Consider the following 26,293-nt stretch of genomic DNA (forward strand, 5'->3'; position numbering starts at 1 on the left):
GCTCAGACCTCTGCATATACATAATATTGTGGTGGATGAGTCACACTAGTCCCCTCTGCTCAAGGGGTTAATAAAACATATAACCCCCTATATTTTCACAAATAAAATATACTTCTACACATAATAATGGTTTTGCCTTCTTCCTTACTTTTGTTCAGCGCTGTTTCTAGGCCAATAGGTTGGTAAGTGAGGAAGATGCATGAAAATCACCTCAAAAAAAAAACAAAAAAAAAACACACCTCTTCTTCCAGTTGGACCATACAAAAGGCATGTCCCACAGGAAATGTCACTCATTTTCTAATACGGAGGTCAGGTGACGTACAACAATGACATGAGCATACATGTGCATTTAATCAAAACATTGGTTATTTTATGCTGTGTATTTTGGTTTGATGGTTTATATATGGAATGTGGGTGAAATGAATGTGTGATTATATTAATCAGCAAAAAACACAACAAACAATATTAAAAGCTATAGGTTTTTGTCTTTTTTTTATTTTTAATATGTTTATTTTAAGGAATTTTCCACAATACAGAATGTCTCCACTTCACTAGTTTTCCTCAGTTGATTGGATAATACCTTATAGGAAAATGCCCCAATAATTGAAAACATCCTTTACATACATGCTACTGCTGTTACCCATTTAACAATCCCTGGGAAGATGTTCAGGAGAATCACATTATTAAGAAAACACATCTCTTTAAAACTTTAAAGCCTAGAACATTAGAAGTCCTTGAAAACCAGCTGAAAACCAATGCACTTGTACAGGCGTCCTTAAAACATGTAATACTCGAATGTGTGGTCTATTAGGAGAACACATTGAACTAGCACAAAATCAATGTAGCCCTGCAGTAAATTTGTTTCAAGTGACCATATGGAGTACAATAAGCTCCATGGCGCATTGAGCAATTGTGAAAACTAATAAAAACGGTTGTACAACAACGTATTCCTTGAATCTCGGTGTGGTAACACCAGTGTGTTTTTCCCATATAGATATGACTATTTTCATTATAATGGTGACCACTACAGGTTATTGCTTTCTTAGAGGTATTTTACTTTTTCAATATAGAATTTTAGGCTTCCAGGATGAGGTTGACGGAACTGTGCTTTCAATATGGTTCATGTCTTCTGAACAATCAAAGAGAGGTTTTCTGATCAGAATACCAGTTATTTCCAGCCCTATAAGATATAGGTTCTAAGTAAACAATATAGGGGTATGAGGTTATAGTATTGGGAACATTTGGGTTGGATGCAGACTTAATTATATTCAGTTTCACAGTCAACAGATCAATTACAATTAACGTCCAGTGTCAAATAGGTTTCAATTTTTCTCCCATTGTATATGAATAACCACTCTCGTTAGAGATATGCAATTAGTGCAATTATAAATCAAGTTTCTCCTCCGGTAGACTAATCCATTTTCCTGAAACAGGCATGGCTGAGCATCAAGCAGAATATAACTACAGATGGACATTTCCACTGCTGCGCCACTTTTTTTTCTACCATCATGTTACTTACGTAGAACAGACTGAACAGTTCCTAGTGCTTGCTGGATTATTACACACAGAGGAAAAATAGATTTGTGTACGTACTCCATGACTTTTCTAACGCATCATATAGTGCAATGCTAATGCGGTCATCAAATGTTCCAGTACAAGAAATTTATCATCAGTCATTACAGATCATTAAGGTGGCTCTATCCCATGGCATGGTTAATGATTATGTACGCCTCTATAACAACAGTTCTAACACTGCAAAACATTAGTAGATTAAAGAGTTCCATCATACAAAAATCAAATTGCATAAACCACTATACACAATGGTACAGAGTACAAATTATTTGAAACAAATCCACTTTTAGATGCGGTTTAGCATGTCCCCTGCATGTAAAAGCTGATGCGACAGCACTCCTGGACCCAGCTAACCACTGTATGGCACATTCTTGTGTTAGATGTTACTGACGAACATGGCAGTATATCTCAATATGAGACATCGCTGCTTTAAGTGTCTCCTCGTGGAGTATAATAATTGGGTAGTGTTGAAAGGAGAGGGATAGAGAGATGATCTGTCCTGGAATGTACAAAAAAAAAAACAAATTGACAGCATAAAGACTTTGTCTCCTCCAATGATAAAAACGATAGCTTTCATAAAGATGGCTCAATTCAGGGTCCTCAACAAGGATGACAATAAAGGGACTCTCACACTCCCTGTTGCAGACTTGCCATTTGCATCACTTCTATTAAACTGCCCTCTAATGGCAACATATTCGCGGCATACAACTGGCTCATGCAGGTTCCCCAATTCTCTTGATGATGTACACGAAGGAAGGCAATTATGCTTTCAAATAGAGAATCTTTATCATATTGTTTCCAGTTTGTCAAATTACCCTACAGTCAGGGTAGTGTTTCCTTTAGCAAGAAGACCTCCTCCTCGGTCTCCTCAGGCTCGTCTTCAAAGATGGCATTCAGTTGAACAGTATTAACTCGGGGTCGTGATTTGCCATTTGGGCCATATGACGCAGGATATCTTTTTTTGTTATAATGCCAAGGAGGCGCCTGAAAAAAAAAAAAACATAATGCTTGATAAGTCGGGGAAGGAAATCCTTATTCAATAAAACTGGGAGATTTCAAAAGCTAGATGGATCATTGTGTAACAGGATAGAGACTGTATAATACAGAAACATCTGTGCTCACATAAAAGTAGACCCACCACCAAATACCAGATTTCTTTATTTTTAAAGGCTCTTTTAACAGCAAAGGCTTTCTCAAATTATAAAGCAATTAAAGAAGAATTCAGTAGTTTCACTTGTTACAAGTTACTGATCCATTAATTTAACGAGAAATACTTTTCCTAAAGTGCGGAGCTCTTTGTTGCCTGCAATCTCCTAATGGGCCAGCGTAAGTACTTGATAATCAGGGAAGTTACTTTATCGCACACATTCTGACTTTGGTCAGACACCTCATAGTGCTCTTCGAATTGAAAGAAGTTGTGGCCCAATGACATGTATTACAGGTTACAAACAGCCCAGTGGAAACATACAACCATCCAGTTTATCTCCTTGTGTCAGATTCCCAATAAGCCGAATGTGAGCAGACATGACAATGAAGAAACTAAGTATGGGAATCTACAGAGAAAAAGACATTAAAATGTGTGAGTAACTGTGATCTTTATCCTGGTATATGCAAATCATACGTTCCGATTAGAGATTTTGGGGGTCGGGTTTTAACTCTTGGAAAGACATAAAGTACCAATCAGCTTTAGTTATTTTTCAAGTAAGACTGTAAATGGATAGAAGCTGGCTGTTTGTACCTTTTCTCTCTCCAAGATTTTCTAACCCTCTGCCATTGTTTCTCATAGGCAGCCATTTTTAACGACTAATTAATTAACCAGAGAATACAATCTTTTCCATTTGAAGATCACAGAAGGCGATGACAATTTGTGGTGCCTCAGTAATTTCACTAGTTTCTAGGGAAAAATCTGCATTCTCATGAGTTTGGTTAAGCCAACAAAATGGCTGCCTCCACTGTATGGAATCAATTAATGTCATGTCAGAGTTATGTGCACTCCATAAATATTCTCAACCTACTCGCAGATATTTTAAAAGACACCGTGTAATTCCATTCTCTAAGGAATGTTAAACTCTTTTGGAATATTTTATTTAGGGATCTTTCAGGAGAAACTGAGTGATTGTAGCATCTTTTAAAATATCCGACTGCCAGGCCGTAAATTAGTTGCCAATAAAAAAAATACAAATTTGGAATCTGATGAAAATTTGGACTATACCTCTAATACACAGCATAAATAGCAACCAGGATAACATCACAAAGGTGGAACATATTGAGCAGATGCCCTTGTTAATTAGTTAGTACTTTTAATTTGTGAGGACGCATGAAATTCTTGTGAAGTATTAGAAAATAATTTGTAAAAAAATGAACTAAAAGCAGGTGAATGTGGAATGAATGTTTTAACGCAGCAACATAGTTAAAACATTATTAATATGCAATTGTATCAGTATGATGTGTTAACCGCTGCAGCCGGCTACGCTGTAAGGCACAAGACTAGCCTTTCCAAACTAAAGCTTTGAATTCAAAGTTAGATTTATTCCAAAAAGGCCAAGCAGTGACTTTCTCAAGGAAATAGCATATAGGTTATAGAAGTGGTGAAGGATGATGAAGCCAATGGCAACTCTAAAGTAATAACCTTAACAATGCTATACTTTGAGGTATCGAACTATAGTTAAAGGAAAACTAATAATAGAAAATGGATCATATACCTTAACATTTCCAGTACTTCCGTTCATCTGTTAAACATTTTTCTTTGGCGTGTAAGATATTCCTTCATTAACTATGAATTTGTGGGATACTCAAGATTACAGTTTGCTTGCACAGGTTACTGGCTACTGTATGTGGGTTTCAATGTAATCTCTACATAATAACATTACATAGTAACCCTAAAATGTGCCCTATGGTGTATGCAGTGATATAACAAGAACATCAGCCTAAATGGTCACAAATCGTAATGTATAAGTATAAAATACTTCTGCTCACCAAATAGGAATCATAATTAGGATGGGGCGGAATATGCAGTAAGATAAGGATTGTATTTTATTGCTTGCAGCCATGAAAATTGGCCAGTCATTCCTAAGCACGGTATATTTTATAGTTTGCGGTCCAAAATCTTACCAGCCAATCATTACATTTCAAGATAGTATAAAGTTTATCCAAAGCTGGGAAAAAAAGTTCAATTAAAATTTGGATATTGGGATCAGGGGCGCAACCTACCAGAACATAGGTTGCGTCTCTATATTCTACATTATATTGTGTAATCAGACATTATAATGATGGGATTGGACTTCCTGCAGTAGCTGTCTTCTGTTGTTCTCTAGTCATTGCAGAAAACAGCACTGTTCTACCGCAAGCTACAGACGTTAGAGAAGAAGAGTAATGTGTAAAAAAACTCTTGGAGAACACTTCTAGAAACTGTGTTTTTTGGCATCTAAAGACAAGTCACAGTGATAATTATTCACAAACACTGCATTCAAGTGCACAATTGTAGTAAATAATAGCACCCAATCAGACATTAGGATTTACAGCTCCACTACAAGACAGACCCTAAAAAGCATCTGATGGGTTGCTATGGTTTAGGTCTAAGTTGCCTTCAAGTAGAATGTTAGCAACAATTTCTCAATTTTATATAAATGAGCAGAGTGGCAACAACAGACGGTGCAATGGTTAGCATTACTGCCTCTCAGCACCAAGGTCATGGGTGTGATTCCCACCATGGCCCTAACTCTGTAGACTTTGTATATTCAACCCATGCTTGCGTGGGTTTACTCCGGGTACGCTGGTTTCCTTCCACATTCCATAAATATACTGGTTAGTTAACCAAAGAATGAATGTAAGTGCGTGTACACATGGTAAGGAATATAGATTGTAAGCTCCACTGGGGAACTATATACATATAGTATATTGTGTAAGCAAACTGCAGTAGAGCAAGCAAGACTTGGTACATACACAGTACACTTTAGCTTCCCTTTAACTAGTACGTTACCTGCAGAGCACAGAGCAGTGGCTTCATACGGCTTACTTACGGACACATGTGTCTAATGTTTTATTTGGAAAATAAAACAACCTTCACAGCCCTTTAGAGATGTATCGCTATAAGCGTTATGTTCCCTTACATAAACATCACAGATCAGCCAAGAGCACATGTATCTAACATACATGGCACCATACTAGTAGGGAAAGGGTTTGGCTCACCTTTGAAAGGCACAGCCAGGACTTGCTCGGAGGCATGATATAAAAATGTAACAGTACAAAAATACAAGACGTTATGGATCAGTTGAGTGGTATGCCCTAATCAAGACGTCAGTACATTTCATGTAGTACCAGCAGCTGATGACATTTACGGTACTTGTGAAGGGAGAATCCCTTCTAGACTCAGTCATTCACACAAGTGTGTGTGTGTCAATCATTATGAAGGCCTTCCCTCATTTGTGTATGTAGTGACTGACACCACAGCTGAGCTGAGGAGAGACCATGCTTAGTAAGCAGCTGGGCTACTATGCTGCTATAACAAAACAAACAATATACAGCTGATATAGAGCAGAAGTTTGTTACTCTCCTGCCAGAAGGGGTGAACTATTAAGGGTGACTTAAAGAAAAGTTGTCAGCAATCTGGCGTGTGTTAGTGCGTATGTGTCTTTGTTGCTACTAGAGCAGGTTGTTGCTCAGGTGACTGGTGTGTGTATACAGTTCACAAATTTCATGCTTCCTGCCTTCTAAGAGGTGGCTACAGGTTAAAAGGTGCTTTGTCTAATCACCAAGGGTTCCACGTGCTGCTTTAGATGATCGAGATGTTCTAATATGTTCTTCTTTGTGATGATCCCCAAGACAGTCCTGAAACAGATCACGTTATGCTAATAACTGAGTTTGAACTACAAATGGATAAAACAAAAAGAAATGAAGCAACATAAAATAATGACAGTGCTATGGGATAATGAGTGAGATGGCTGACACAAACTAAGGCCTGTATCACATGGGCTACTTTTTCCAATGAGAATTGTATTTCAGCTACAAAGTAGCCCATGTGACATAGGTGTAACTCTCCCCATCCGTCCAATACGATCAGCATTCTGAAGCTGTGCTCGCGCATGAAAATACTGAGGGAGAACACGTGCTAGAAGAACTAGTAATATTCTACAAAACTGTTACTGGTGACCAGCACACAGTAATATGGAGACTGACATATTTAGTGCTTTCCAAGTCTATGGAGTCCACGGTGAAAGTGTATGTTTCACTGCCTCTCCTAAGAGTACACATTTCCGCACAATTAATGCACAATTACATTTGATTTACAAAAAAATGGAACAAATTCGAAATGTGCAAAAATGTATGCGACTGTCTCTTCAGGGGAAAAATACATTGTGACCTACAATTTGTATGTTCTGCATTTGCTACAATAAAAGTGTTGTGGTTTGGATCTGGCCTGTAAAATGCTATGTGATATCGAATAGGGGACAGACCTGGTAACATTTTGGGCGGTATTCAATGCTGCCGGCGATCAGGGTTTGTGCGGCGAGGATGGCTTGTTTTCGGCAAGGTTTGCTGACTACAAGCCATTGTTGCCGGTTGTTTGCTGTATTCAATCTTCCGGGGAAATCCTCCCCATCCCGATTCCCTTAAATGGCAAGGTTCGCTGTAAGTGCAGTGAGCCCACTGCATTTTATGGCGTGCTGCACCGTTCTGATGGCCGAACTCACTGTTTCCACCTAGCTGAACAGAACCAGCAAGGTGGAAACAGTGAGTGAAGGGGGGCAGTTGAATACTGGCTCCAAACTATGATGATGAGCTATTGCCACTGCTCACATCATAGCTCGCCATCAGAGAACTGAATATACCCCTTGGTGTGAGCTGGCTAAGGCTGGGAACAGATTAGGTGACACACTGGCAGATATATTGTTCTGACATGAATCGGAACAATATATAGGCCATATAGAGCTCAGTGTGTACCCTATGTACTGCATGGCCATATACATTTCGTGCCACGTGATTATAATGGTAAATCAGTTATGAAGTTGCTGATGTGTACCCAGCCTAAGGAGTCGTCATCCACAGTCCTATCACATTCAGGACAAAGGAACAATTCATTCTACTTAAGGAGCTGCATTGTAGATGTTCAGACAAAAGTATACTCACTAATACTGAGATTAGAATAGATGCACTTCAGGTGATCTCTATGGCTAATCCTATAATGTATTGGCTTTGCTAACAAAGCACACATGGGCTATGTGTTAAGGCCCCCATACATTAGGCTGACTTGTCCGTAGGACAAGTCGGACCTAATCTACTGACAACTCCCCTGGGGGGGGGGGGGGTCACATACGATTTGGCACTTGATGAGCCAGGTTTTGCATGTGATAGATCGCATGCGATTTATCACATGCAGTCCCCCCGGGAAGCTGCTGTCAGCGGGAGCTGAGCAGGGCATGGGGGCTGCAAGCAGGCAGCGAACGCAGCCTGTAGTACCTGCAGTGGAGGGATGGGATGTCTGCACATGCGATTTGGCCTGATTTCACGGCCCGATTCCTCCGAACCGGGCCCAAATCGCATAGTGTATGGCGGCCTTTAATTCTTCTTCGTAGTAACTGGTGTTTTCCTCTAAAACTATGTATTACAGTCACAAAGGAACACTGTACTGTGTACGAACACTGAGCATGACTCCACTGGCGCATTGATTGCAAAGTGCTGACATACGATACTCTGCATGTGCCAGACCCATACTGAGCATGTGCAGTGTCCGATGCATTACAGCTGCAAGCAGCAGTTGTTTAGGTACTTATGTAATATCTGGGCTCCTGTTTTTCTTATGAGACCGCGTCCCCTCGCGGGGCTCGCTGCGCTCACCACGCTTCGGGCACGGTGGCTCGCTGCGCTCGCCACACTATATAAAATCAACTCCATGCGTAGTTGGATAGTAGGGGTATGAAAAAATGGGGTGCATTTAACATGGGAGTCCAGATAATACATAAGTACCGTTGTTTACAAAACAGGGGGAGTGCAGATGCCAGAATAGGTCTTCTGATGGTGATTTGTTGACGTCTTGGTAGGCACTGCGGCTGCCATCCGGCATGACCCCATGGGACACTCAGCCTGCCAATGGACGCAGCACTGGATCACGAACCCAATGAGGAGGAATCTACCTATATCAGACACTTCCTGCTGTATTCCCATATCAAAGCATCATTTCTGCTGCCAAGTAAGTAGCAGCGATGCTCATTCCAAACACATCTGAATCCGGCCCAATGTTTGCTCCCTTCAGCCCGTAAAATTGTATTGTGACACCTGGGAATGCATAGATGCAACTAATTTGCTGTCGCCTCTGGGGTTTTTTGTTTTAGATATACAGAAAAGGTGGAGAGTGGAGTCAGTGAGTGCATACAGGAAGGTACACATGAACAAAAAGTCACAATTTGCCAAAAGGACAGTGTAAGCTTCTAAGCATTTGCCACATAAATAATTGCTGTCCCATCACTCCCAGCGATTATAAGTATCCACCCATGTGACTCCAGCAGACAGCTGCTGGCTATAAGCTTGCATGGAGATGCTTGGATGGTTTACAAGAACTGTAGAACTGCCTCTGTAATACACTGTAATGTGCTTATGTGTTATTAGAACCTACAACTAGAACACAACTCAGTTTCCACACAGGCTGATCAGCACTTCAAGTACAGGCAATGCAAATAATAATAATACAAATTGTCAGGTGTACAATAGGTGGTGGAAGGGTCATTTTACTTTACTATACGGATACTAAAGATAATATAAGTTTGAGGTCATTATGCTCTGAGGAGTAGTGCAAGCAGGGATGCAGAGGCAGCACACAATTAGTAATGGGTCCACAATATAAAAGCAATGCAGCCCAGTGAGTAACACAGCAAGTCAGCATCTGCTCAAGTTTTGTTCAGTCTCACATTGCTGCAACAACATTCTGACATCTGTAACATTCACTTTAATATAGGAGAAACCTTTAGGTTTTTATTTGTATTTTTTTTTTTTACATCTACCCCCCTACCAAACAAAGAATAAAATGAATTTTATGCAAAAAATGAAAAAGTAACAGTATATTATATTCTTACAATCACCTATAAACAATCTCTTTAATGTGTGACGCACACTGTACCTGTACTGGTCTATACCAGTGTACCTGCTGAGTACTCACACTGGAGGCAGCCATGCACTGGGTGGCCCACAAGCAGCTTCCAGTGTGTGTGCACTCTAGTTACACTCATATACCCCAGGGTCAGGTATTGTTACACCATTACTGTGCTAACATTTATCTAATACGTCTCATTTTATGTAATTTTACTGTAACCATTTACATCTGCCAGGCAGCTAATCATCCCTGGAACTGCCCATGAGCTAGAATGATAGGAATAGCCAGAGGACAGAAAGCTCAGGAACTTACCCGTTGTGTGTGACAAGGCACTGCCTGAGCCCCAGCTTGCGGAAAATATCCACTACGATCTCCATAGGCGTGTGGTCCGTCACGGTAAAGGGGCTCATGTCCAGGATGCTGCGGAGCTTTAAGGGGCGAGGGCTTTCTGCAGGAAGCGATGGCGTGTGTTGAGCAAAGCAAACCCGGGAACTTCCAACGATGCCTTCTTGTTTTTTTCTTGCATTTTCTAAAAGGACAAAAAATAATCCACCGCTACAGATCTAGAACCAAAACACTGATTTCCTGAAGAACATTGGTTCAGCCAACAAAATGGCTGCCTCTTCTATTTTCAATGTTCAGTATATTACATTTTCAATATGAGCAGGTCTTTCCCTTGCACTTATCATGTTGTGTTCAGTATGTCAGCCGTCCTGATGAAGGGGCTGTGACCCAGAAACGGTCGACCTCCTGACTTTTTGTTTACACTTTTAGTTATACTTTGGCGAGTACCGCCTCCCGTTTTTCATTGAAGCACGTGTATGTGTGTGATTACCAGTATAGTGGGAAGGGTAGGAGCCTGACACAATATATGTAAGTTGCAATTAAAGCAATATGTGTGAAAATGAGTGGACAGTTAACAAATTTGTAGCGGTAATGCATACTTTCTATGTAAAGCATAACATTTGTTAGACTGTCAGTGGCAAAAGGTTGTGGCCACCAGAAAAAATAAGGAGACTAGTAACAGTTGTTACAGCACAGCTAGACTAATACATGATATATGTAGATATGCATGTACACAGCTGTATGGGTTCTTTGTGGTTAAACATTTTACGGAAACCATCCTCTCCTTTTCTAGCACTGCCGCTGACAATCTAAGTATGACAGGAGGGAGGAGATGCACTAATAATGCAGGACGTCGCCCCATAACCATGTGATTTCATGGAGAAAAATGCAAATGTTCTAAACGCACACTGATATGTACAGTACAGCATACAGGTCATAGAACACCAATATGGTAAAACGTACACCTAGAAAATGTTCAAGTGATCAGATATTGAACTGAAACCCTTAATGTACAGGTTACTTACTTACGTAGAGGTTACTTACCTATTGCTAGTGTTAAATCTCTTCTTAAAGCAAACCCAACCAGTCGTTGGGACTCCTTAGACATTATGACAGGAAAACCATTGTAGCTAGTTTCATTGATCAAGCTTTCTATATCATCTACAGTCATGTTATCTTGGGTGAGAACCGCAAGTGGAGGATCACTTCTTCGAGGCCTCATCACATCACGAGCCAGAGTTGTGTGCGTGAATTCCTCTTTGGCATCCAAGAAAGGATAACCATTCAGTCGTATGTGAGATTCATAGATGCCTTCCCGTCCAAAAGCATCTCCTACCCACTTACTGGTCATTACAGCAGCCATCAGTGGTACGATGTATTCTAGGCCTCCTGTGAGCTCAAATACAATAACTACAAGTGACACAGTCATTCGGGTGACGCCACCTAATTCAAATACAAAACATAAGAAACCTGTGTTAGTAACAAGATCATTTAATAAAAGGTACAGGTATTTTACTTCGGGCATTGCCAAGAAAAGCGTTACATAAGACTTTAACAGAACCTGCTTAACCTGAAATGCATCCATCAGCAGGATAATGCGTTCTGGGAGAATCCTACAAACATGACTATATAATTCTAGCAGGAGTGTCTGCTCAGATCATCCATTACACCTTGTATACAAATGGTCCACAAGTAGTGACGGATTTTTTTTTTTTTTATTAACAATTGATGAATGTTTTAATGAAAACAAAACTGGAATCCTGCTTACTATATGAATACTGGGAAACACTGCTATGTATTAGAGACCTTGATCTGCCAGGTTTTATTGACTTATTATTTAATATTAGCAATCCCAAGTTCTCTTTCTCGGCGGGATGTACTAAAGGGAAAATGCGGTAAACCGGGGGTTTTACCGCATTTTCCTATGTACCATTACCCGTCCGCCCCGTCTCCTCCTGGCAGGGTATCGACACCCTCTGGGTATCTGGGTGGCAGGGTATCGCCACCCTATAGAAGCCTATGGGCTTCGATCGCCGCCCGCACGACCCCCCCTACGGTCCTCCATCGATCTCCTCCCCCAGCAGGTGTCACAGCCGGAAGGACATCTGGCTGCAGGGGGGGGGGGGAGGAGGAGACGCACGGGGACACTGACAGCCGCCGGGATGTGACGGAGACCCCCACACACCACATTACAGGTATCGCGGGGGTCTCCGTCACCGCAACCCGATGCTAGCCGCATATGTTAGTACATATGCGGTAGCATCGCGGCGGCTGTCAGGCGAGGGGCCGTGATGTATATTAATACATCCTGCCCTCTATGTTTTAATTTGCTTAATGTATCTACATATATTCAGGTGTAATGTCAAAGTACATGCAGATATACATTTAAAAAAAAAGTTAATTCTAAGCATTAGTCCTACTTATTACTGAATAGTAATACAAAATGGCAATTGCTATAGCACCTTTCAGAGAAACACACAGAAGGTTAAATATTGACCCTGGGCATGATACTGGCATGAAATATTTTGAATACATTTTTTTAAAAGCTTTTTATACTAAAAGAAAAACCCCTAAAAAAAAAACGTAAGTCATAAGTCACAGCGACCTATCTGTAAACACAGCATAATAATAATATAAGCCAGCCAACCCTGCCCATAAGCCTTTATACCGTATGTAACAAATAAAATATGAAATGCATGTTTCCACATGGTTCTCTTTAAAGACTGTTGCTAAATAGTATATTAAGTAACTGGAGTATTTACATAGAAACATAGAATGGTTTGGGTATTTTAATTTTAAAAATGAAGGGTGATGGTTAGGGGAATAGTGTTAGGGTATATGAACAGAATACTCCTGGCCAGGTCTCTGAGGTCCAGCTGGGGAGTGTCCAGGGAGGAGTGCCAGAGCCATAGGGGAAATTGTTTACAGTCAGATGTGTAGCAAGAAGTGTCATACTGGGGCAATCAGGGCCCACCAGAGTAATGCAGTAGCAGGGACCACCTTCAAGAGGTGTGGCCACCCTGACTAGATGCTAGGCCAACCATTACAGTGCATGGGCTATGCTGTAATAATCCTTCATACCATGCTCCCCATCCATCACTCCTCTGTAGGGATTCTGTAACAAAGCAGGCGCACACACGCACAGGCTGGCATACTTGTTATTGTAAGTTGGTTGAGTATAACAAGGGGCATGCGCTCTATAAATCCTAGTAGGAGATGAAGTCTATTTTACACTACATCATTTATTTAATCTGCCTGGTTCATATGAAAGTGTAAAATTCCACGGCCTAATTATACCCACCGAGCGGGTTCCATGCAGGGTACACCTGCAGAGGTGGCTATTTGAAGATTTACATTTTTAAGAAAGGATTCTGTATTACAAATGCGGATTTAAAAGTGACCTTTAATACAGCAGTACTGAATGTAATAATGGAAGTTGTACAATAGGATTTGTAGTACTGTAAATAGAATAGACACAGTTTATGCTACTTTCACTTAAGCGTGGGTAATTCAATATGGTAAGTGCACTTTGTATTGGTGACAAATGTACGTACATAATTCAGATTGTGTATAGGAGCTCAGTAAGTCACCGAATGAATAGTCCCACAGTCCTCTGAAATATATATATAGCAAGACTCAACAGAATGAATTCCACTAAGCCACTGACATTAATATGTTGGGATACAATTATCTTTAACAACTAGGCTGCCATACAGACAGAAACTATATGCAATCTGAGGCTCAGACGTCCCTGCTGTGTCGCACACAGGCCTTTTATTCACAATGACGAATCAGACGAGAGGATTATTGGATAGATTAGAATGAGGAGCTTTGTGTAACATAGACAAGCCTTGTCCGATCACTAGCACCTATGCCACAGATTTCAAAAGAATGCCTGTGAAACATATCTACAGTAGGATTATTTAACTCCCTTTATCTCTGGCATCCGCAATCTTTACGTTCACACCTTAGTTCTGTAACCTGTATATAGCCTTCTTTAAAGAGGTCTGTAAAATGCTTTTGCACTACAGCCAATGGGTCTCAAAGACAGGATTACTATTATTATTGTCCCCCTATGTTTTTTAAATAGGGAACAAGATTACTTTAGGGCAGTCCCCAAACTTGGTCCTCAAGGAGCACTTATGGTCCAGATTTTAAAGCTATCCTTGCCTCAACACGCAGGGTTCAATCAAAATGATCGAGGAACTACTGAAGTCATCTGTGGCCAAGCATGGATATATTTAAAACCTGCTTCAGGGAAACACCAGCTCGCATGGCCAGCTGCCCATGTATCCAGTCACCTGTGCAATATAAACCCAATAGTATGATATCTGTGCAATTCAGGTCTGTCTGATTACACCGTTAGAGGAGATCCAATTAGTGGCTGAGAGGTTGTGATTAAAAAACCCAATAATAAAGTATAATATGTCTAGTTAAACTAAATATAGTTATTATAACGGAGCCCTTAAGTCCACAGACTAAGAACACAAAAGAATGTCTGTTCCTCTATTACTGTCAGTCTAGGAGTGCAAATTTTATGTGTACTACTTAAATCATGATACAGACATCTAGAACACCAAGGTTACACTTGTAGTAACTGGTCAGCTGACACTTACCTAAGCATGCCGCAGCACCAACCATGGCATACAGTCCTGGCGTAATGCAGTCAGCACCAACCTCACACCACTCCTTGAATATAAACCAGTCATGGTGGTAATACGCCAACTGTTCCACAGCAATGCCTACAATCCTTCCTGCTATCGCGCCAATGGCCATACTTGGAATAAACAAGCCTGAAGGAACCTGCAATCAGAAGACAAGTAAATATGGTCCCTTGGTGTGCAGGACTACATAGCTGTAAAGAACAAGAGAAAGACAAGGAAACACTGTGCTGTAAACTGAACAACATTTGGAGTGAGAATAGATTTTAATTAAGCTAGATTTTAATTTTTCTCTCTCTCTCGCAATCTCTATACATAAACTAGGGTTTCAAAATGATAAAGAGCATGGTCAGAACTTGATCTACTCATAGTGGGTAATTTACTAAGATGAGAGTTCTATTTAACATGGGATGTTGCTATAGGTAACCAATCAGAATCTACTTATTTGCTTTGCACCTTCTAGAAGATGATAGCTCTATCTAATTGGTTGCCCATAGCAACATCCATTCCGAAATAGAACACCCATATTAGCAAGTTTTGAAAGGAGACGTGTCAGCCTGCTTGCTTTCCTTACACATCACATGCATAAGTAGACGACGTGTGCTGTAACATGAAGCAATTGCCCAGACATCGCAGCACAGACCAGCAGCAAATGACTGAGTATTACCCATTAAGCCATTTATATTATATGAACCATCAGCTTCACAATAATGTACAGAACATAAAAATGGTATTATTCTCACCTAATTTTATAGATATAAATTCTGTAGCTAGAATTGGAAATATTGCTTAACGCAAACACTGTCGTTCACTAAAAAGGTTCTCTCAAAGAGTTAATGAGTTGTCCTCTCACCCTCTGTTGGCACAGTCCTGCAAAGCAGTACAGGGTACATTCTCACTAATGACCTAATCACAGCCGACGATGAATGTGTGGAAGATGCCCGGGACCGCTGGGCAAAGCTCACATGCAGATATTAAAAATCAATATATCTATTCTCAAAGACAGCAGTAGAAAAGCTGTAGCAGCTTAGGCATTGACTGCTCCTATTATACACGTGTCGGCTTATGCTTTTCATTGCCCACCCATTTCTCGTAAGCGGGACAAACCCCTTTTACTTTAATGTCCACTTTAAAAAAAAAAAAAAAAACATAAACATTTACACAACCGGCCTCCTCCCACCACCACATTATGGAAAGCTGAATAAGAGGTGACTGTATCAGTACCCCCTCCCCCCCAGGTACTTGTTATTGGCCTCTAGTCAATTAGAAAACAGAGTGTCATACAAGTGATGTCACTTAATGCGCTACACATGCAGCACTACTATTTGGGGACAAATCAGCTAAACTGAGAACAGCAGAAGCAGTCATAGCGAGTTAAGTATTGATGACATTACTGGCACTATTACAGCAAATGGCTTTAATATTACTGGTGCCTCATTAGCCTCTCTGCCTGTATTTGCACAGGAGACTGTTTCTAGAAGAGGTGGATGTCATAGACAATGACATCAGCTGCAGAACATACACTTGCAGTCTCAGGGCTAATTGAGATTACTCATCTCTTCGGATAATGGCCCTTATTCTGGTTGGTGCGGTAATATCCGCATGCGTTCGGCCCGCCGATGTTTTGTGTCTGCGCAAGTGCAGAGGCGTCTCTGCGCATGTGCGAGCGGGACGCACGGCCAAATCCCGCATGATATGTGAACACTCCGAACAAGGGGTGGAGAGGGGCGTGAAGGGCTATTTGTGCTCATTACCATATGTTTACACCCCGCGTTTCATGGGCGTTCCCATGCAAACGCTGGGCGTACGTATGGTAATGCGGCCGTGACGCACGTGTAGGGGGCGGACATATGACATCGCCGGATGTCAGCTGCCCGCCCAGATCCTTGCTTTTGCACGGAGAAATGTCCGTGTGGTCTGAGGTTGCGGGAGCTGGTGGAGCACTCGGTCCTGCATTCGATGGTCTGCGACCATCGAATGATGGGGGAGGTTCCCTTAGATGGAGGAGGCGTATTCCGTGAAAAATACACGTGCGGTCCGTTCGGCCAGCTTCTTACCGCGTACGGACGGAGTTGGCGATCCGTATGGAAGGCGGGGTTTCGCACGCACGGTCCTGGCCGCATAATTGGATCCGGCCGCACCGATCAGAATAAGGGCCAATGTCTGATAGGCTAACTGTATTAGCAGCACCACCACTGCAACCTGAATATCACCATTACACTGTGACTAGCCCAATCCGGAAAAAGTGAAGGGTCGGGAACCCAGAACTTTGTCCCGAGTAGATTATGTCTACACTGACCGAAATCCTGGGTTGAAACTTGATTTTGAGGTCAGTGGAAAAGGGGTACTGGTAAGATATATTAATCATTGTGAAATGCAAAATAAAAAAATAAAAAAACATATATATGAGGGCTACATGCAATTCCCTTTAAAATCTATATTGATTCTTACTATTGTGTCAAGAAAATCATAGCACTATATGATGCTCCATTTATCTTTAAAAAAAAAAAAAATGGAAGGGAACCTTTGGCCCTCCAGCTGTTGTTGAACTACACATCCCATACTGCCCTGCTACAATTTTGCTATTTGGCCATGCTAAAACTGTTGCAAGGCATGCTGGGATGCGCAGTTCAACAACAGCTGGAGGGCCAAAGGTTCCCCATCCCTGTTCTAGAAGGTGAATATGATTGGTTGCTATGGGCAACATCCCATCTTCGACAGAACTCCCATCTTAGTAAATAAAACCATATTTCCTGTAATGCTGGATGTACAGAGCTTCCTGGCCATTTCCACGAGCCTGCGTAAGAGCACAAATTACACAAGCATATTGCGAAATATGGGCAGTAACTCCAGCACTACAACATCTGAGCAGAAGGGCAATGTGTTTATGTTAATCAATAAGTAATAAATAAAAGTTCGGTCACAGGTAATCCCATCAGGCACTGAACCAAAGCATTGTCTGTGTTAACAGATAAAAAAGTAAAGGTGCTCATACACAGGGCAATGCTGATATCCATAGGTAGTGTGCAATTAGTGGGTCACATGATAACTGTTTCTCTTTTCATGGTGCCTACTGTGTACAGTACATGTATGGCTGGGTCAGCCGCCACACCAAACTGTATTGGCCCTTTCATGGTTCCAACAAAAAAACAAAAAACATTTATTCTCTTTCAGAAATTACTTACCTTAATGCCAAATGTAAATACGGTCATTACGATCTTGAACACAAGCGCCAAGCACAGTTGCCACATGGCTGAGTACACCCCATTTCCAGCCGGTCGGTCTGGGATATCATCCACGATCTTTCCGGCACTCGTGTCATTTTTATAGTCACACAGGGAAGATGACTCAAGGGGCCCGCAGTCTGTGAACAGCTCCTTAATCAGCTGGCTGGTGTTGAAGCGAGTATACGGATTAGGAAACGCAATGATCGCTGTGATGGCAGCCACCACAATAACCTCTAGCACTGGATACTTCCCAAACTTTGTGGTCTTTCGGCGTCGGCACCAGGCGATGTTTGCGCGGATGAAGAACGCTCCCCACAAGCCCCCAAACACACCCAAGAGAATGAAGGGGATCAGTTCAAAGAGGTACCAAGGAGTGTGATATTCCACATAAAACAGCACAAGGCGACTGTTCCCAAAAGGGTTGATGGACCTTAAAATGAAAGCGGCAACCAAAGCAGCAAAGAAAGATCTCCATAATGTCTTCAGCGGGAAGTAGTAACTGACCTGCAGGAACAACAAGGTGTAACTATGCGGCACACAGGTAAGAGGCAATCATTAGCAGCATATCTTTATGTATCTATATAGGAGTATACACAACGGAGATGAGGGATAAAAATACCCTGGTTTTACACACAGGACGTTAATGTATAAACTACTGTAAATAACAAAACTCGATGGAATGTATGTTACCCATTGTACAACATTGTAAAGTAAAAATATATCATATCAAAATATATCAGAAATAACTTTGACCATTTGAGTGCTTTCCCACAGGTTATTTGTATACACTGTTTACATTGCAGTGAGGGAGTAGGTCATCCCTATTTGTAATGCAGGTATTTTTATCAGTCAATCACCGGGTATGCCCTCTCACCAGCGGCAACAGAGAGGATAGGTCACCAGTCTGAGGAAGGCATCCTATTCTGCATGTTTTCCCACCTGTCACAGAAGTGGGAGCCAATGGCAAGAGGGGGAGGAGGGTCCTGCTGTGCTAGACTGAGATGGGACGGTGATACACTATTACTTGCAGCATAATTTCACACAATATATATATATATATATATATATATATATATATATATATATATATATATATATATATATATATATATATATATATATATATATATATATATATATATATATATATATATATATATATATATATATATATATATATGTGTTCCTTCTAGGAACTAAACGGGGCAGGGCGCTGGAGGGGCGGACCGGGCACGCCAACGTCACAATTGGGGGCGTGCCCGGGCCGCCGGGGGTGTGCCCGGCCGTAACTAAGTCCCCGAGCTGCCGGGAAAGCGCCGTGCACCGCAATCTATGGCGGCGCTGGGCTTCACCGGTGCACTCCGGCGGGCAGGCAGCAGGCTGTTTTAGCGGGGCGCTTCTAGAGGGGCAGGGCGCATTCTGCCCTTTAAAAATCGGGCAGGGCGCAGCGCCCCGCTAAAACAGCCTAGCGGGAACACATATATATATATATATACACACACACACAATTTAAATGCATCTGCAAACATGTAAACAGGCTTTCTTGGAAAGCCATTGGCATTTGTTGAACCATAGGAGAACTATTCTTTAGACAGAAATTTACTCACCTCTTCCAAACTAAAAAGGACTCCACCGATAGGAGCTCCAAATGCTACAGACACACCAGCTGCAGAAGCTGCTGAAAGTACCTGCAAAATAGAAATGGGGAACATGGTTCTCATGACTGAAAGCTTCTAAACATTCGTCAGGCCACTGACTAGAAGAAATTGTCAGGTCACAAGCTGATGTCTACTTTAGTAAATTGGAGAACTTTCTGTCAGTGTAAGACAAGTTAGGGTTTAGAGAGAAGACCCCAAACCAGTCCCTTCTACCAGTAACCTGCAAATCCTGAGAAAGTAGTATATCACTGCATAAATTCTCATTCACTGATCTACACGCAGTAACTTAGGGACTTTTTCTGTCATGTCATACCTTCATACCAAATTCCTGTCTCAATGTAGTATGTGTGTCCGATCATGACTTACCTCCCTTTTTTTAGCTTCGTTTGTACTGTACTTAGGAAAGAGGTAGGAAAATATATTTCCACAGCAACAAGCAACGTGTACCAAGGGTCCTTCCTTCCCCAAGCTTAGGCCGGAAGCCACGGCAAGTACCAGTGTGACAGTTTTGATCAATAATGTCCATTTGCCCAAATAACCTCTAATGATAAAGCCGCTTAAAATGGTTTTAATCTGTAAAACATAAAACAGAATCAGGTTTAAATAATGGATAGTAAACATTTATGGATCTAAGTTTTTTTTTTTAACAGTGCTAAAATAAATTGGTCCTTTGTGTAAAATGAAATTATCCTAACAAACCACAACCTGCTAAGCTAAGATACTATTATTCTTTTCCCATACTCATATTAAGGGTAGTATTCAATGCCGCGGCGAGCGGCCGCTGAGGGGGTTAAACAGCGAGGATTGCAGAAAACCAGCGATCCTCGCTGTTTAACCCCCTCGCCAGCCGCTCGCCCTATTCAATGTTCCGGGGAAGTTCTGGGGAAATCCTCTTAGTCACAGGATGGCGAGAATTCCCCAAAACAGAGAGACCCGCGGCTTATGCAGAAAACCCGTTGTATTTAGCCGCGAGTCTCCCGGCTTCTTGAGCCGCATACGCCAATTCCCCCTCGCTCAAAAAACAAGGGGGAATTTGGCGTATGAAGGGGATGCATTGAATACTGACAGGGTGAGCCCACGGCATTGAATACACCCCTTAGTGTTCACCACATAAAAATTATCTTGTGACAGCAAAGACTGTTACCACTGGTTCTACTATACCAACCTAAATTAAACACATGGCAGCGCCCATATGGTGTATTTATTGCGCCTTATAAAAATGTGTAATAATAATATTATATACCGGAGGCAGGTTTATGTTAAACCCAAGTAAACATATGCACTTTGAAAGAGTATATTTAGATTAATCTGCAACGTAAAGATTTCAATCCCACAACTATTAAAATTGCAGCCATTTCCACCGCTATTGAAGCCATTTTTGCCACTGCATTTCCTCAAAAAGGTAAGAAAACTACTGCAATTTAGCCAGCAAAGTGCCTAATTCCCGGATTTAGGTGTTTTTCACCACTTCAGAATTTTTCGCCTAGGTGGAAAATCAGCCCTCCTATTGAATAGGGCAAATCCACAATTTTCTCTATTACAACACACACAACTCACCTCTGGGATCCCTGATCCACAAGCATAGGGAGCAAACACTTTTACTAGGCAAACAGCCAAGAATGCAAAACTCAGTGCCCAGAAAATGTACATTATGTAGTTCATTATATATGATCCTGGACCCTACAAGTAGAAAACAGATATCACATTACCATTTATGAACCAATTCCCAGCATACAAGATACTTTAGAACAGATGCCTTTTGCAAAACATTGCGGGGATTCAATTTAACAGATGGATGCAATTTACTGTTCAAGAATGGCAAATTGTATTCATCTATAGCGCAAGTTTTGCCTCACAGTCCAAAGAGGTGCGCATGATATGATATGCGTAATGCCAAGGGACACATTGCATTGAATTACCAATTGCATTGAATTACCAATACATTTAGACAAGGTGTATAGTTGTTGTGATCAGGCCCTTCTACCCTATGCAGTTTGTGTGTTGCTTATCATCCATTTAGGGGTTTAGTCTGGTCGATTCGCTCGGGTGCAAATTCGCATCCTTACGAGTCAACCTGATCCTGCCTTGCGAATGGTGGTACGCCGGTCCACCAGGTGCATAGCGTGTACGTTCGCATTGGTTGCGAATCGATGTTTTACATAAACATCCATTCGCTGCCTGAGGGGGGGGGGGAGGGGGAGTGGCGGGCGTATTGGGAACACCCACATCATTCGATGGCAGGCAGCCCTGCGAATGGACCTGAATAAGGTCCTTAATGTATATACGTGTTGGCCCCTCTTGTGCTCGCTCTGCGAGTTACTATGTAGCGCTAATCAACTACATACAGTACCGAAAGACTGCAAGTGTATTAAAATACAACGAATAAATAGTAATGTATTCAAAACATTGACACTGTTAGGGGTCACTGGCATGCCGATGTGCTAATTATGTGTCAAAGCATTTTAGAGGTGGAGGTTCTACAACAACTTCCATCATGTCTGAAGGTGTAAAGTGGGGCTTTAACCCAACAGTGTCCTCTTCTGACTGTTGACATTTTAACTGTCGAAATCACACATTGAACCCAGCAAATATACAGAGTCACAAGCAGATTTCTCACATGTGCAAACTGAGCAAAAACACATTGAGGAAATGAAAGAAAAAACTATTAATAAAAGCAGACCAGCCAGCAAGTTTAGTTTTACTCAGCATATTAACGTTGCATAAGAGACTTACCTCTGCCTGGCCAATTATGAGATCGGCCCACGTTTTCCATTGCGGACACTTATCTCGTTCTTCAAATGTAGCCTCGTTGGATCTCCAGCAGCACTGTTCATGATTAAACCAAAATGCAGACATGCAAATTCCTTCTTTCAAATCGGCCATCCAGTCTGCAGCAATGTCTATCAGGCCTGCAAGTGCACCTGTAGGTAGAACTCCTCATTACAACTTTGTAAGTAATCCCATAACAGCCTTTATCTGGGCAAGTGACCAGAAATTATACTGGCCTATCACCTGCACACAAATTAAAAAATTAACAGGGAACTTTATATGGAGAGAGAAGAGGAAAGTGGTCCATGAAAATACAGATAAATCCATTACACATTCTAGAATAGAATCACCCTGCTCATCCTAAAGATGCAGGTAAAGTAGCGGTGGCTTTATTAAACTCTTCAAACTCTAATTTAAATGCAATTTTCTACTATTTTTACAGAATCCACAAACAGTACAATACATAAGTAGCAGGACAGGATGGATAAGATTGTGGAAAATGGCCATTGCCCATAAAACCAAAGAGAAACAACTGTACTAGGCATTATAGTACATTAAGAAGACAAATTGATTTTGCCACTGGAGTATTAGAAGTAGAACATAAAACTTTAACCAATTTCTGCCATTGCCCACAAATCCCACTTGGAATATGGAAGATAAAGGGTAAATGTAAACCAGGCGAGTTTGGTTATTTAAATGATTACCAGTTTACAACACTGGGCAGACTGGCATGGAACCTGCCAATGAGAAGCTATTACGTTAACCCCTAGGTCTACTTTGGGTGATCCTAAAAGATACATAGTGATTTTCCAGAAAGTGAACACAAAGTCCCGTGCATCACATGCTTTTAAATGATATTTTGATTTACACCATTAAGAAATTGAAAACATAATTGCTTAGGGTACTTGTTTCCTAGCACAGCACCCATCGCATCGCATCCCATAAGGCATACGATGGTATGCGATGTTACGCGATGGCAGCCGATGTTATACAATTTTAAATTGTATACCATTGTATGCCATATACAATGGTATACGATTTAAAATTGTATAAGCACCCTAATGGGTGTTTTCAATGTTAAATGTGCCCCCTATAAGATAATTAATTGTATAAGCACCGAATGGTGGATAGTGGGGGGTATGAAAAGGTCGGAGGACGCGTACCGCTGCCGCTCGCCACGCTTCGGGTTGGCGTTGATAGTGGGGGTGGTGTGGGGGTGCATTTAACATTGTAAGCACCCGTTAGGGGCTTATACAATTTAAAATCGCATTGCATCGCATGCGGGCATATGGCATGCGATGCCATGCCATACAACTTAATATCGTGGGCGCCGTGCTAGGAAACAAGTACCTTGCTTAGTAGCAATGTCCAACTCTATTGCTTACAAACCACTAAAATCTTGGTATCTTGGAGAAGTATGTTGTTGGAATTTGTTCAGCGGTCCTGCGCATCACAGAGAATTGCCCTAATACAGCGGATAAGCCAATTATATAGCAACATATTGCAGCCCCCAACATTTGCTCATTATATTGTTAACAATAAAGCAATATGTAGAAATCATTAAAAGGAATCCTTAGTTGTGTTTTATTTCAAAGACAAAATCCAGTACAAAGCTTGATACATTATTGTATTTACTGGCTACACAAGACCCAAAACAAAACACCACAATATATTGTATATTAATTTGCCAAGAACAGTAGATATATAGCCAACACTTGAAGGTCACGTTACCTGATGCTAAACCAGTGAGTGTTACAACAAGCCATCCCGACCAAGCATCATAGAGACTTTTTGATAACTCCCATGCAGACTCTTTCTTCTTGCTGTTAATCTGGGGGATAACACAGACATAAGTGATTATATAAGTATAATATCTACACAAGTTACTGATTAGCATTCAGGCTCATCTTGGTCATTGTAAGCCTGCCTTGGTTCAACTACACTGAATACATTATAAGAACGCTCTCTAATGGCTCTCTAATGCTCATGGTATTAGGTCTCTCTAATGCTTATTTTCCACAAAGAGAAAACAAGTTTAATTAGCATTATAGTACATTAAGATGACAGATGGATTTTGCCACTGGACTATTAAAAGGAGAATAGACACTAAATTCTGCTATTGAACACAAATACTGCCTGCACAGTAGCTAATCCCTTAGTCATGTCCTGAGATTCTATTTGCAGAGGCCTCTCACTACTACAGGTGCTACCAATAGAAGCCGGGACATGCCCAGAGATGTCCAAACTGCCTTGGGTTCAGATGCTCCTGCACAGGAACTGTGGTCGTAGTCAGCCATGAATGGTTTACAGGGGTGAGGAGCTAGAACCCTGGAGGAGGCAGGCACCGAAATATTAAGTACATAAACAGCACCCTATCTCCTATACTAAATCCATGTAGTAATAATGTACCACAAAACCAATGCATTGTCTGATTTTACAATTAAAGACAATGGGGGAAATTTACTAAGATTTGTATTCTTCTTCACATGTGATGTTGCTATGGGCAACCAATCAGATCCTGTCTTCTATCTTCTAGAGGGTGCTAAATAAATAAGTAGATTCTGATTGGTTGCCCATAGCAACATTACATGTGAACTAGAATACACATTTTAGTAAATCTCACCCAATGTATTTTAGGTTTAGAGCAGCGTTATAATGTAAAACGTGCATTTATGCAGATTCCTCACATGGCAATGCCATTGTGCATAGTGAACACTAAAGTCTAAACTCTAGAAATTTAAACTGCCAAGGCACTGCAAACAGATGCCCAGGACATGCCACAGACAAGTAACTTTTGTGACGGTAATGTGCAGATGCTAATCCTAAAAAACAAAAAACAGTCATTTGCGATATGAAAGCTTTCACACTGCACAAATAACCTATGTCCGACCCGGGTTGTTGTCAGGTCCATCTGAGTCACTTTGCGGTGTGAAAGCGCCAACAGGAAAACCCGAGTCCAGCAACCCAACATTCCAACCCAGTTTAAAAAGGGAAGCGGTACATCTGTCAGAACAGACTTAGGTCTACAGTCATTAGGTCGACCCCGGAAGGTCGACTGTCCCCACGGTCGACATGGCTCAAGGTCGACATGAGTTTTTCACTGTTTTTTGACCCGAATGTCGACACAGTTGGAGTTGAACCGCAGCCCCTCTCATCGTTAGCAATGCTTCGGGCACGGTGCCTCGCTGCGCTTGGCCCACTATTTTATTCTCCCACCACGCTTTAGTGGATGGTAGGGCATGAAATACCGCCTGTCGGCACATGTCGGCTCAAAAAACAGTGAAATACTCATGTCGACTTTGGCCCATGTCGACCTTAAGTCATGTCGACCTTGAGGACAGTCGACCTAAGTCTGGTCTGACAGATGACCGTTTCCTTTAAAAGAAGGTTTTTACACAGGTCAGACCAGGGTTGCTGGGCAATGTAAACGGGTAACCCGGGTCCTGTTTACACTATAGGGAGGAGGCAGCATCCTCCTCCCACACCCCCTGACACCCCGCCCCCGCGTGACGTTATTGCCCGGTCGCTCAGCGAAGCTTCACCACGCAAATGCTGGATCGCTCCGGCATTTGTGACATGAAGGTGGTATAATCATCCTTACGCTGAAAGAGAAGATGACAAATGCTATAAAGAAAAAAAAAGTTAACTTTTAATCTGAATATATACCCGTCTATGACGCTCCCGGTCTTTGCATTTCTCTCGCACCCAGTCAATGGTATGGAAATCATCATAAGTGCCAACTCCTGGAATAGGCTCATCCAACAAGTCCAGCAAGTGGGTTGTGCTGTTGATGGCTCCACCATTCGTCATAGTGTAATGTGTTCCTGAGAAGGAATTCAGAGAGGAGAAAGCGTTTTTTATAGCCCCACTAATCATGGTCAGTACTATAGGCAATACGGTTTAGTCAGAATATGAGACTGTTGCAAATGTAGTTTGTAGCTGCGATGCCATAAACAATGGATTTGCGAAAATATGCAA

At 41.6% G+C, this 26,293-nt stretch overlaps 1 protein-coding gene across 4 annotated transcripts in view; it reads right to left on the reverse strand.

Moving 5' to 3' along the window:
* Positions 1-465: 465 nt before the first annotated feature.
* CLCN3 (Cl-/H+ antiporter 3) overlaps positions 466-26,293 on the reverse strand; it is a 56,797-nt gene continuing 30,969 nt past the window's right edge. For 2 of the 4 annotated variants that reach the window (XM_083170971.1, XM_083170974.1), the window contains 12 exons: positions 25,982-26,139; positions 24,047-24,146; positions 22,280-22,467; positions 21,104-21,226; positions 19,913-20,119; positions 19,496-19,576; positions 17,847-18,392; positions 14,617-14,803; positions 11,045-11,443; positions 9,968-10,184; positions 6,324-6,399; positions 466-2,556 (listed from right to left, as the gene is read on the reverse strand). In XM_083170971.1, the coding sequence (XP_083027097.1) occupies positions 2,395-2,556; positions 6,324-6,399; positions 9,968-10,184; positions 11,045-11,443; positions 14,617-14,803; positions 17,847-18,392; positions 19,496-19,576; positions 19,913-20,119; positions 21,104-21,226; positions 22,280-22,467; positions 24,047-24,146; positions 25,982-26,139 (2,444 nt within the window). In that variant the 3' untranslated portion in view covers positions 466-2,394. The remainder of the gene's footprint in view (positions 2,557-6,323; positions 6,400-9,967; positions 10,185-11,044; positions 11,444-14,616; positions 14,804-17,846; positions 18,393-19,495; positions 19,577-19,912; positions 20,120-21,103; positions 21,227-22,279; positions 22,468-24,046; positions 24,147-25,981; positions 26,140-26,293) is intronic. The other 2 variants (XM_083170977.1, XM_083170982.1) reach the window with 1 other exon arrangement.

Source organism: Crinia signifera, chromosome 1 (genome assembly GCF_055691185.1).
Source record: "Crinia signifera chromosome 1, ASM5569118v1, whole genome shotgun sequence".
NCBI classification, from domain to species: domain Eukaryota; kingdom Metazoa; phylum Chordata; class Amphibia; order Anura; family Myobatrachidae; genus Crinia; species Crinia signifera.